General features: G+C 41.4%; 1 protein-coding gene across 1 annotated transcript in view; it reads left to right on the top strand.

Moving 5' to 3' along the window:
• Positions 1-6,299, top strand: part of EFNA5 (ephrin-A5) — a 280,580-nt gene extending 274,281 nt beyond the window's left edge. Inside the window, exon 5 of the mRNA XM_012647370.1 lies at positions 1,859-6,299. Within this exon, the coding sequence (XP_012502824.1) occupies positions 1,859-1,980 (122 nt within the window). The 3' untranslated portion in view covers positions 1,981-6,299. The remainder of the gene's footprint in view (positions 1-1,858) is intronic.
• The last annotated feature ends 7,417 nt before the right edge of the window (positions 6,300-13,716 follow it).

Below are 13,716 nucleotides of genomic sequence, written 5' to 3'. Positions count from 1 at the left end.
TATAATTCTTTCACAATTAAGCCTGAAGTGCCCCATTGTTTTGATTGACAACATATTGGTGCTCTTAAGAAAGTGATTTGGATTTTAATTTCAGAGCTATTAAGAGCCTTTACTAGAACTTCCTGTTAACTGCAGATTTAATTAATACATTTACAAGGCTGAAAAAGAGCAGAGAAAAGGGGAGGGTCTGCAAGTATTTGGCTACATTGTGCAGGACTTTACATTTTCTCTGCGTTTGTTTATCTTCCCATTCTTGCTTCCTAACCTTCTCTAGTCGCCTCAGCTAAAACCACTCTGTGCAGGTTTGCTAAGGTCCAGGAAAGGGGAGCAAGTATGACAGAGGGATGTGGCAGCTTCTGCCTGAGGGCAGGCTACCGAGATAGGAACACTGCAGGGCAGAAAACTCAGTGCTGAGAAGACGTTATTTCTTAGTTCATGTCGGGAATGAATGTGTTGGACAGAAACATCCCAGATGAGCATATCTGAAGGAGAAGCCAGGCTGTGAGCCTGAAAAGCAGTTACTTTAGGACAGATAATAGGGAATATGCCCCTACCCAGCAAAGAGTATGCCCCTACCCATCCTTACTATGACATGTTGTATGGTAGGAAAATATAAATGAGTGTTACAGTAATGGACAGTTGACCCATTAAGGGATTTGAGGTGGGTCATTAGGGATATTTAGGGATTATCCCTTGAGGTCAATATAATTGAGAATAACCGCTGAGTCTCACTTGTTACCATGCGCTCCGATTGACCATTGAGCGAATACTAGATGGCAGTTGCTGAGCACCTACGTGAATTTCCCCCGATGCTGAAATAAAAGTCTGTACAGAGGCCTGCTGTTGGCCCCAAAAAACGTGTCATTTGGAGATCACTTAGTCTAAAAGCACAAGTTAGGCCAGGTGGAGGGAAGAAGATGGCAGCCCTGGAGCAGAGCGTGGCTCGTAGGCAGGCCGCCAGCCTATCTTTGGGTACTAATTGCTGCAGAGTTCCCGTTTCGAAGTTAAGCCCGTTAATCATGCAGATCAGGAAGGCTATCCAAAGTCAGAGGCAACCTCACAGAACACTTTATAGCTAAATAAAAGAAGCTTAACTCACTTAATCCATTTTATTTAGAAGAAAATTTGCATCCATGCTGATAATTTATGTGCCGAGCTTCAGCCCGATAAAAATAAAAATAGTCGAGTTCAAGTAATTTAATCCTGGAAGTACAGGGTTCGTAATGGAAGTGGCACCATAATTGATACCTCATTGTAGGCAAACCAGTGGGCACCCATTTATTGAAGTTTACTGGGCATTATGTACAGTTTATTTAAAATGCTGTTGTTTTGGCATTTAATTTTTCATATTTGAAAATTCATCTAGGCATCCAACCACCGGGCATTCAACACTAATCCTGTGAAACAGCTTTAGAAAGGAAAATGGGCAGCGCATTCTGGTTAACCCTTAATATGCCAACATAACTGCCCCTTACCTCATCCCCCCCACACACGTTACTTGCCTTCCCGTGGCATCTTAGGTTTAAGAAACACACTGAGATATCCCAAGTTTGTGTAAGCGGCGTTTGATTGCCAACAAACCAAAGTAGCTCACGTGCCAAAGGTTACAGTGTGTGCACAGATTTTCCCCTCCGTTTTTAAGGAAAGCATTAATATTGCTGAGGAAGTCCAATTTTCTCTGCCTCTTCTTTGTTTGCTGTAAATAATGAGTGATTATGCAGACATGAAAGTCAATGGTGGCACAAGGTTCATTACCCTACTTTGCAGAGGGTGGCGAGGTCTGTTAACAGCAGGCTGCTGCAAGAGAGTTATTAAGGATGTGAAATCTCATTGGAACGTGTGCTTTCTATTTGAACAGATGACACCGTACATGAGTCAGCCGAGCCATCCCGCGGCGAGAACGCGGCACAAACACCAAGGATACCCAGCCGCCTTTTGGCAATCCTACTGTTCCTCCTGGCGATGCTTTTGACATTATAGCACAGTCTCCTACCGTCACCTGTCACAGAGAACATCAGGGTCTTGGAACACCAGAGATCCACCGAACTGCTCATCCTAAGAAGGGACTTATTATTGGGTTTTGGCAGATGTCAGATTTTTGTTTTCTTTCTTTCAGCCTGAATTCTAAGCAACAACTTGGGGCTGGCGGGGGCTAAACTAGTTACTGCCTCCCTCACCCCACCCCCGGCCCTTGCCCTTGACTTCTCTCACCCCTCCCAAATTAAATGGACTCCAGATGAAAATGCCAAGTTGTCGTAGTGACACCAGTGGTTTGTCAGCTCCTGTGCATTCTCCTCTAAGAGCTCACCTCCGTTAGCGCACTGTGTCAGCAGTATGTGGACAAGGAAGAATAGTGGCAGATGCAGCCAGTGATGGCGAGGCCCGGGAGGGTTTTGCTCTCCTATGCAATATTTATGCCTTCTCGTTCAGAACTGTAAGATGATCGCACAGGGCATCATGTCACCATGTCAGGTCCAGAGGGGAGGTATTAAGAATAGATATAATATTACACCATTTCCTCTAGGAGTGTATAAATGAACAGGCTTCTAAAAGGTTGAGACACTGGGTTTTTTTAATATGACTGTCTTAAAGCATTCTTGACAGCAAAACTTGTACTCTGTAAAAGAAGCCTTTTTTTTCCAGGAGGCAGGTTGGGTACAGAATGCTAACATACAGCAAGTGTGAAAACAGAGAAAACTATATGTTTGGTGGGGGTGTGTATGTGTGAGTGCCTCTAATTTTTTTGGTGACTGGGCAGTGCACACCAGATTTTTTTTTTTTATTCGAATACAGATCACCATGGTGCTACAACTTTTTTTTTTTTTTTTAGAAACTCAAAGAGGCATTTTTATGAATAAAGTGACCTTCCCCAAGGCTGACAAGCCAGGGTTGATGAGTGCGTAGTGGAATAGCTTTGGATGCTCCTCTGGGGGACGATATGTACCAAGGAAAGGATCTCAGTGGCCAGAGGAGACGTGATTTGGCTTTGCTGGAGCGCCAGTGTGCTGTGGCCTTTCCCCGACTCCCACCCTCGTAACCTACGTTTTGCTCCACACTCCACGACCGCAGGGGCTCGGACGCAAACCCCTGTCACCAGGAGAGTCAGTCAGCACTACTTGGGAGGGCTAAAGGGAAATTTGGAAATAAAATTCCAAAGTTTGGAATAAAAAAAAACGTCAAGTGTTGATTTTATATTTTTTCCCTTTCTGACACAGCCTAAAGCGTAGGGGGAACATGTGTTTATCTGTGGGAGATAAACAAGATGGAGTCCCAAAGACTTTAACAAAATATTTTTTTAAAAATCCACTAGAATAGAAAATACATTATTTAGATATACTTTATGCTGAGAGTGAGTATATATGCTTGTCCTATTTAAACTTGTGAGAAAAAGTGGTATCCCTTGATACAGTTAGAAATATGGGGGGCTATCTTGTTTCATTGTGGGGGTGGGGCAGAAGGTGAATCAAAGCAGGATGACCCTGTTTAAGGAATCTTAGCATGGCCAACAGGGGACGTGTCCAATCAATTACCAGGAAATGCAAGCCCTGGGGTTTCTACTGGTGGTGGGGCTGTAACGAACTTTAAAATCCAAAGCCTAGACAGGGAAAAGTGTTAGACCGATGGAAAAGCAATTTAGCCTTTTTTGCTATTGCACGACATGCCAATAGAAACCATGCCTTTCGAAATAAAAAATAAATAACTAAATGTGATGATCATGTAAAATGTGAAAAATTGAAAGCATTCCAGCAACATAAGGATTTTTTTATATATATTTTTTTTAAGACGTATAGGTACAAAAAATAGGGAGTTTCAGACTTCACCGAATGGAAATTTGCTTAAAATTGTGAGTAGTTCTGCATTAGGAAAATATGTGAATGAAAGGCAGCTGTAAACGTACTGCACCCTGGAGAGTTGTACACGTGCTGAAATGTAGTCTGGGCTTACCTGATCCATTCGGAGTGGATGTGGCTGCTGAGTCTGTTCTCACGTGGAACCACGTGCATGGGGTCGCCAGCCTCGCAGATACGGTCAATCCGATCCCCCCTGCCATCAGGAACGTCTCTGGAGTGGCAGAGTCTTACCACAGAAGGCAGCCACCATTTCACTGAAACAAAAGTTGACCGCATTTGATTCCTTTTTCCTTTAACAATTGATACGCTCAATTCTCTTGATAATATCCAGAAATACTTCTTTTGATTAATAGTTACAGGCTTGTTGGTCCTGTGGGGGGGAAGAAAAGATACCTTCTAAAATGGATCAATAGTCAGAACCAAAATAATACTGCATGTTCTATAACCACAAGGAAATCAAATGATCCCATAATGAGTCCAGTTAGTCATAACTACATTAGCAGTCCTAATCTCATGTTAGAAATGGTGACTTCTGTGGTTTTTCTAGCATTTGCCTCTAACAAATGATGAAATAATTACTCATGGCCCTCTCTGCCATTGTCTTTCATTTTTTCACAGTGAAATTGGACCCCTTTACTTCACCATTAATGCCCCTGCAAATTAAGTAAAAAGAAAATAGCAAGACTATCCACGCCAGTAGACAGTATGCTTCTCTACCTATAAGTGACGTAATCATGGCTAATGCACTCGCCATGGAGTTTTCAAGAAGATGATTGGTGTTGGACCGTTTTCATTTTGTTTAAAAAGTGTTGGTGGCCTTTTGTGCTGGTGTAACAATCCTCTGGGGGCTTAGGAGGATGTCGATGCAACTTTGTAGCAGCTTTTAATTTCAAGAACAACTCAAAAGTCTGAAGGGCGGCCATAGCCGCCCCTCAGCCCCAGCTAGTCAAACCCCAGCGACCTTTGCCCCTGGTTGCCAAGGGCTTTGCAACATGAAGCAGGGAAATAAGGATCTGTCTGTTTAGTGGATACCGTGTATCCTTTAATAGACCAGGTAACAGTTCGTGTTAGATTAGACTATTGTTTTGTACTGTACTTTCTTGGGTGGCAAAGGAAAGAAAAGTAAAACGTTAAAAAAAAAAAAAAAACCTGCGTTCTTTAAATTCTGTATTATTAGCAACCTCTGTTGTATATAGTGTTTGATAATAAAGTATTAATTTGATTCTTATGTCTTTTGTAAGTGAGAACAGTAGACTTTCAGGATACAAAACATGCATTGAGGCTTTGAAACATCCAATATGTACCGTGGCTGAGAAAAGAGTCACAAATGGCTGAGACACTGCTCCATACAGGACTCATGTGTGGTCATCGCCCACCCAATCTTGTGACTCCATCATCTTGGGACCTGGAACAACATGACTTTTTGATCAATATTTTGTCCTCAATGTTTTCAAGGTCTGATGTTGGAGCCCTGTGGTCCCGCCCACCTCCTCCCCCAGCATGTTGGTTTGAAAGGGTTAGGGAATTTAATAACGGTTCTGTACTTTGGTTTTCTGTTTGTGATTGTTTTCATTGACTGTTTTATCTTTTCCCAGGAAGAGTCTTATCAATATCATGTGCAGCTGGCTCACGCATGGGAATGGTTGCAAACCAGTCAGCTTAGGAAGGTTAAATGGGGTTGTTTCCCTCTCTGTGTCGTTGTGAAAGGAAGAGTCACCCAGTACCTGTGGATTTTCAGGGACTCTGTTTTTCTCCCGTGCCTTAGCAACGGCAGCAGCCATTTTTATTAGTTTCAAATAACTAAAAAAAAAACGATTTTAAACTCCTCCCTCCCTTCCATTCATTGCTCTCAGAGTTGTGGTCACTAGCTTTTCTTTTCAAAACCACGTCCACCAACACCCCCGTTTGCCCACACCCTCCCCCGTTTTTACTTGTTATGTTTATTTTTTTGTCTCTCGCCTTCCTCCCATGTTTTATTTTCCCTCAGAGCCGTGAATGGGCAGGTCTGTCTCTGGTTTGGCATCACTGAGTTTTTCCCATGCATTTGCCCCAGGGCTGCTCGGATGTGAGACAAATCTCCCTACAATGGGCTTGCTCCCATTGTCTGTACAGTTTAATAGATGCTGGCATGTTGGAGGTTACCCATGAGTCAAAATCCGCTTTCCATGCTTACTCTTGACACCGCATTGAAGCCACTCATTGTGTGTGCGTCTGGGTGTGAAGTCCAGCTCCGTGTGGTCCTGTGCTTGTACTGCCCTGCTTTGCAGTTCCTTTGCACTTATCATCAAGTGCTGTTTTGAAATGCTAACATTATATAAACGTAAAAGAAAATGTAAAAAAAAAAAAAACCCACACACAAACAAACCCATACGATCTGTATTTGTATATACACGTGTCCGTACAAGTATACCTAAATAAAAATTAAAGATTTTCATCATTTTAATTGGATCCCTCCTTCTACTTCTTTGTTCCTTGAATGACGCCTTTATTTCAGGGGCTACTTGTACTCTGCTGATTTTTCAAAATCTTTGTGGACAGGAAAGATAATACGACATTGCGCAAGAGAAGGCCTGGGAAGCTCAAGGAATGCAGAGTTAGAAATGGCCAAGTATCTAGGCGCATTCCAGTTATTCTAATGAGAGAATGGTCAGATTTCAGCCTGGTCTCTGTAGTCGAGCCTTAAAATAGGCACTATGACAAGCCCTGCAACCTAAAACAACTGTTAAATACAACAGGAGCTAAACACAAACTATTTTCTTTTACTTTGCACATAGTTTTTTCACCCCATCAAGAAAAAGACCAATTAAGCATTTTCCCAGCATACATACTTCAGAAAGAAATAATGAGTAATAATGATAATCACTTCAGTACAGCCCCAAACCTCAATTCTCACTATCGAGGAAGAATTAACTTACCACTGTGTGACCTTGGGCAAGTCATATGATATCTTTGAGATTCAGTTTCCTTATCTGTAAATAATGGTTGTATAAGAGATTTCTTTGATTTTCTGAATTCTGCCCTTCTTGGGCGCTGCAAAGCCCATTTTGCATCTGAGTGATGTGTGTTTTTGTCTTTGATGATGACATTGCTATAAGCACAATTTGACAATTTCATCTGTAAAGGGAAAAGGCATCAAATATCTGACATAATAGACACCTAATGCATTTCAAGACTTGGCTTTAATTACCCCATGTTAACATTAAACTCATTGAAAGCTTTTTATTACACTTAATTATTTGACAGGGCACTAAACACTAATTATAACTTACTGTAACCTTTTTTGCTAATGAAGAATGACAGCTTTATAGAATGAGAAACAACTCACATTAATAAAAAAAGATGTACTGGACTACTTATGTGACATTTTCAAACCAGAACAGCATTACATTATCATTACCATCTTCACCATCATCATCAAAAGCATTTAAGTGATCATGACATTGTGCTCAGTGCTGTGCAAAATAAAGTTAATGTTTACAATCTGTACTTTTAAAGTTTGCAACGTAAGGCGGACATTATGTGTAAGCGTGACATAGTGATTTATAGAGAAAAATATAAAATTCAAGCAGTTATATTATGCATAAGTAATAGGAGAGAGAGATACTTTTTTAAAAACAAAAGTGAGTGAAACAAGTTTGGGATTGCAAGATTAGAAAGATTGAGTTAAAAGAAATCACCTTTCACAATCGTCAGATTGGGGTGAGGAGCTTCTTACAAAATAGAACACTTGGTGAGTTAAAAACCACTGTAGGCTTAAGAGAGTGGTAAAATTCATGGAGTAAATTTTCACAGTAGCTATAAAAGGTGACTGTGAAAATCAGAAAACCTAAGACAACATCTGAATGTCACTGGAGCAAATTATGAGGCTATTAGTCCAGAGAAATCATTTCTTTCTCTAAGGAAGTAGGGAAAGTGATGGATGAAAAGATGACAATTTCACATTCTGCTTTATAGAATAAGAAGATAGCTGTGAGATGTCCAAAGTCTCCTGAAAGGTGAAGGCTACACACACACAGACACACACACATTAGGGAAATGGGACAAAGTACAGAACAGGCAAAATGGGGGCTAAGATAATCTGAAAATAATTGGGAGTCCTCGATTAAGAGGGTAGTTCTCAATAGTGCTGCAGACTCTAATGGGAAAGTAGGCTGGTCCAGAGATGGGATGATGAGCAGTGCTGCACGAACTACACTTAATTTGGTAACAAAACATTTGGAATGCTTGAGTCATCTTAAGGTGTTGTATAAAAAGAATCATAAGGAAAATGTTGGAGTCTAGATTTCCACGCGTGTGGTGAATAAAACACACATGTATGTATTTGAATCCCTTACAGGAATGTATATAATCTAGGTGTCATAAAAAAGTTTAATATAATTCTGATGAATTGTTCATTGACCATTCTAACAGTTTCTTGGAAACTGTTTGCGAAACGATTTCTTAGAGATTGTTTGCAAAGATTAGTTTCATATTCTGCTGATAATAACCATCCTTCAGGAAAGCATTGGCAAAAATGCTGTGAAAAGCATTATGATTTTCGCACAGTCCCTTTGGAAAACAAATACTTCTGAAAATCGTTATAAATAACTAATCATGCCAATATTCTCCATCAGTTTTTAGTTTGATATATTCTGCTATATTAGTGAAGTAATTCAGTGGTTAAATACATATGTGATTCTATTTTTTAAATGGAGCTGTAACTGCTGGACCCTGTGAGCAGTGAATTTGCATCAGTTGTGTGTTGTTTTTTTTACAGAGATGATAAATAAATGCATAAGGTTTTTAAAAAGGCAGGGAATTGCTTTGCCCAAGGAATTTGTCAAGGGCATCACCAAGGGTTCAATTTGGTTTGGGGGATGGGGGAGATGATTAACCAAGCCACTCTTTTAAAAAAAAATAGTATCTAATTAAAAACAATAGTCTTGCTATGCAAATACTGCTTCCAGGTAAGTCACCTACCCAACTCCCCTCTTCCAAACAGAATGCAGTTTCTAAGCCCTTTTATATAGAATTTCTGTAGCTACCACTTAGAACAGGGAGAAGAAACGGGACCAAAGGCCTCATGTTCAGCATATCCCAATATAATGACCCTTTCAATAATGTTCATCAGAGATTGTCACCTTCTCTTCCCAAGAGCCTCAGTACATGCTGAGAGTAAAACATGATTTCACTACTCTTCATTGAAAATGACCCCTTGCTCCATTCTGAGTGTCCCAGGAGTTGTGCCATCTCGCTCCCGGCAATGGCTTTCGTTGGCATCCACGCTGAAGGAAGGTCAACAAGGTAGTGCTACCCACTTCAAATAAAAAGAACTTTCAATTCCTCTTCTTGCTGTCTGCTTTTTTTGATTCAGAGTTTAATTCCTAAACATGGGGTTTTCTGTAACATTAATGAAAGAAATCTGTTTAGCTTCATAACCAGTATCGTAACAGCCCTGGGACAAAGATGCCAGCACTGGGGCTACGGCAGGGACACAGGAGGCCCTGACCATTTGGAGTAAAAGTACCTCACTGACGCTGTCAGTCGTCATTAATTCAGAAGAATTCAATCTAGTGGGTGGCTCTCCGAGTCAATAACGTGCTTTAAAATACCCCGGATTTTAGTCATGATTATTCAAGCAAGAACTTCATGTCACTTGGTAACACACGGATGCTTGTCAATCTTGACAGGAACACAAAGGGAGGGACAAAAAAAAATCTTGCCGAGAGATTACAATGGGAAAATAAAACAAAATATTTTTGCACGTCGTTTTGTTCACAAGCGCCAGGTGCTCCCTCAAATCGCACATGCGATTTGGAATGCGGGTGGCCAAAGTCGTTTTCTTTCCTTCACAGCCATGAAACAAGACACTAAAATCAGAGAAAGAACATGTTTCTTCCCGCACACATCCTAGAAGATGCATTTTATCCTCACACCCTGGTGTCCTCTCCATTTGGTGTCCGGAGCTTGTTCCTTTGGACCAAAACACAAAACAAAACAAAAAAATCCCATGATTTGTGTAGCACAGAGTGGGGAACAAGTAAAACTCCTGTAAAATTTCTGCTCTGCTTTACTAAATCTGGACGCATTTTCTTCAGTAGACAGAACGAGACGATCTGTGTCTTTTTTTACTCTTTCCTAAACACAGTGTGCCAGCCAGAAAGCTGACTCCATTTATTTCTCCTGCGGGGAGCCAGCGTGTTCCTTCTCCTGGAAGATACAGGTACTTAAAATAGTAATAGGCTTTGTGGTTTATCGAGAGTATTTCATCCCAAGATCTTACAGGCATAAAGAATAAAATATAAACTAACAGCTCTTTCCAACAAGCTTGAAAGAATTAACTGGGAAGGAGGATTGTCATCATCTTTCCCTGGAGAAACAGAGAGAAGAAAGCTACTTAACTCAGGTAGCCCAGGGAAAGAACGAGCGTCAGGTTGATCCAGGATTTGGACAGAGGCCCCCAGTCTGTTACTCTTCATTCCCGAGAATTTAAGAGCTCCAGCTGAAGGAAAAACAAATGACGTGTTTATCCCTTCTTCAGGAAGTTTCGAATGCAACGTGATTGGGAGAGAGGCTTGAGGCAACTTCCAAACTTTGATTGTGAGTCAGTGGTTTTATCATAAAGTGAACTTTTCAAATGTCACTTTCTTCTGTAATTTCTCAAGGTGTCTTCTGTCTTCTGTGCCTATGCAAACTGATGTGTAAAGATTAGGAAGAATTTAAAAGAAGAATAATTTATATTGGTACTTCTCTCAGCAGTTTTCCCTGCCCCCCTGCACCCCAAGAACACAGTCACACGCTTTTACATTTCTCTAATTTTATGTATTCACAGCACTTTTTTTCTTGGCACTGTCTGTGCTCAGTAGTGTGGTATTTGAAAGGACACTGAGGGTCACTTTAGACACATTGAAACATCAGTCTGGTGACACCTAAAGCCATAGGGCAACAACGTAGTGGTTAAAAGACATCATGCTGGGAGGCAGCCAGCCAGGCTCTGTGGTCTTCTCACATCTGACCACACCAGAGAATTTCCTAGAGCTCCAGCTGGAGACAGAAAACCGTCTATGCTGGCAGGGAGCATCTCTTGGCATTTTGGATCCTTGTTTTTTTTTCCCTCAACTCAGCTGACTTCTCACCCACAGTTAGCTCCCTGACTTTCCAAGGCCGGGCAGAGTCATCATTCGTTTGGGCCCCAGACTTTCTTAATGGGTCAAGCTGGCTAAGTGTGAGAGTGTAGACCCTAAGCAGGAAGACTAGGACCTACCCCATAAATATGTACTATTATTATGTTATCAATAAAAACATTTTTTAAAGAAAAAAAGAGAGAACTAGGATCTGCACCTTCAAAGTTCTGACTAATGTGGGCACAAGGATCCAGAGAGATGACAAAAATCCAGGTTGGTTTGGAATCTTAAATTCCCTGTCTAGGTTTACCTTAGTCTGGACTGGATTGCTGGCACAAATTACAACCCTCAATTTACTTCTAGTTCAGGTTTTGAGGTTACCACAAATTAGAGCGTCCTGGATTCTGTGTGGGTCCTGCCCTTCTCGGGTCCCTGTCAGTATTCAACAAAGCAAGTTAATCTCCCTGGTAAGTGACAGTTCTGCCCCTTGTAACTGGCATGGAATCAATTTTTTTAACTTGATTTGAAAAGTGAGGAGAGTATCAAGAATTCAGTACTAGCTGGTGGATTCATTAGCAAGCTGAATCAGTTTTAGCTGAAATCTGTTTGGCTGTCCACAGCTCTTCGTTCTGATTTTTTTTTTCTTCCTACCATCGATCCTGCCCACAAGACTTATTACCTACTCTGTCTACTGAGGACTCCAGGCTCCTTGGCTAAGCTGTTCACAGCGCACACATTCATATCACACTGCTCTGGTCCAAACTTTGACAACTTCATAGGAAGAGGGAGAAAAAACAGGTTCCCAGATATTGACCAAAACTCTCCGGAATGCTCTGAGGAAGCCAAGGAGAGAAATAGAAGGAAGCAAAGGTAATTGTTATCAGGACACAGCTGGTATAGACAACCTTCCAGAAGCAGCCCCCCAAACACAAGAAAGCTTTTCTTTCCAGAAATGTGGAAAGAACCTACCCCAAAGGAACTGACATATCTTTTTTTTAGTGGAAGATTTTCCAAAAGGAAAATTGATTTTTCAATCACTACAATATTTCCTCTGCTTCTATACCCATTCTCTTCCCTGATCAAGTTTATGGATAGACAGGCAGGAACAAGTGAAAATGATGACTCTGTAATGGGAGGCAGTCCAGGCAGGGATAGGTCTTTGTCCAGCACAAACTTGTACTTGGTGCTACATGTCTATGCTACCCACTGTGATCACACGGCCTTGGTGCAGTTGTCATTTGGAGACAATCCTAGTGAGAAATCTGTGTGAGGGACTGAAGCATAGTCACCCAGTGGGCCTGCAATTCCTGGGGACAGGAGATGCTGACCTATGCTTCCTGCCAACCAACACTCCTGATATCTGCCCCTGGCCTTGAGGAGCACATGGTTTAAAGGGAAATGCTCTCATTCTGAGGGAAGGTCTCCCTCCTTCCCTCTAAAGAAATAGGTCCCAACCCCCACTGAAACCAGAGTACAAATTTATATTCTTTAAAGCAACTTGTTCCTATGGAAGCTAGTGGGGGTTTATCCTAGAGTCTCTTGTAAGAGTGACTCCAAGGTATTAGAGAGAATGGCTGGAGTCACAGCAAGTGTCTCATCTTAAAATGAAGTTTGGCCTTCATGTCATAGCGTATTGACTCGCTGACTCTACCACAATGGCTTGATGCTTTTAGAACAAGGACAAAAATCTTCTGAAAATGGCAGAGGGAAAGTGAAATACACCATGTCTTAGAATCCAGAACCCTCTGTCATTTCCTGCTGTTGACAAGTAAATTATACCAAATCACACAGACTGCAAGTTACTTCACTTCACCCAAAACTAGCCCCAGGAAAGAAGAACATAAAAATCACTTCTTCATTGAGCCATAATTTATGGAACGTCTTCTCTATGCCAGAACCTGTGCTGAGCACTCTGGATATTTTTAAAAGGAGACTGGCCGCACCCAGGTAAACCTCCCAGTCATTGTCAGGATGCACACATCACTTATGGAAGCTTGTCATGCCACAGCCCCTTCTAAGGAACGAAAGGAGGCTGTCACCAGACTGCCAGGCAATACACCAAGTTATCACGTCCGTGGTCACAACTGACCGGGCAGGGAGTAGTGGGACCTGACTCAGAGGCAGTCCTCAGCCTCGTCAGTGTCCTTTATGTATTTTGGCAAGGAGAGAAATATCTCTGCCCTAACCTGTTACTTAGTAATTACCCCGGACAATTAGTATGTCCCTCCTGAAAGGTAATAGAAGTAGAATGAGTCAGAAGAAAGGAGGATAAACAAAAAAGGAGCTGTGCAGATGTGTGTCTCAGTCTCATTTCTTCTAGCAAACTCCTAAAACTTCCATTGCTTAGTTCCACAGAGCTGCTTCCTTCGACCCAGAACCACCTTCTAGTTCCAGGCACTAGAATGCCTGGTCATCATCTGGCTTTTATTTTGAGGATTTCCTGAGATTCTGACTCCATTATTAACACAGGATCCTTAAAATAAACCCTCATGATTTGAGCTACCCTACGAGAACCACAGCTCCTTGCAAGCAAAACAGTCTGTTAAACAAATAGGATAGGGTAGGAAGGACGTGGAGAAAGTGCAACAGAAGCGCAGAGGGAGTAATTAATACTACTGGAATTTTAGAACCTGATTTTGAATTTCAATATTTTACAGTACTGAAGAAATGTGCCGTGTTTCAAAGGTCACATCTAAATTGACACAATGAATGATATAAAATGGTACACACGATTTTCTAGAAGATTTGGGGGTTTTTTTGTT

This window comes from Propithecus coquereli, unplaced genomic scaffold (assembly GCF_000956105.1).
Source record: "Propithecus coquereli isolate 6110/MARCELLA unplaced genomic scaffold, Pcoq_1.0 Scaffold265, whole genome shotgun sequence".
NCBI lineage: Eukaryota > Metazoa > Chordata > Mammalia > Primates > Indriidae > Propithecus > Propithecus coquereli.
The sequence above is the reverse complement of the archived record's forward strand: the minus strand, read 5'-3'. Positions and strand labels throughout refer to the sequence as shown.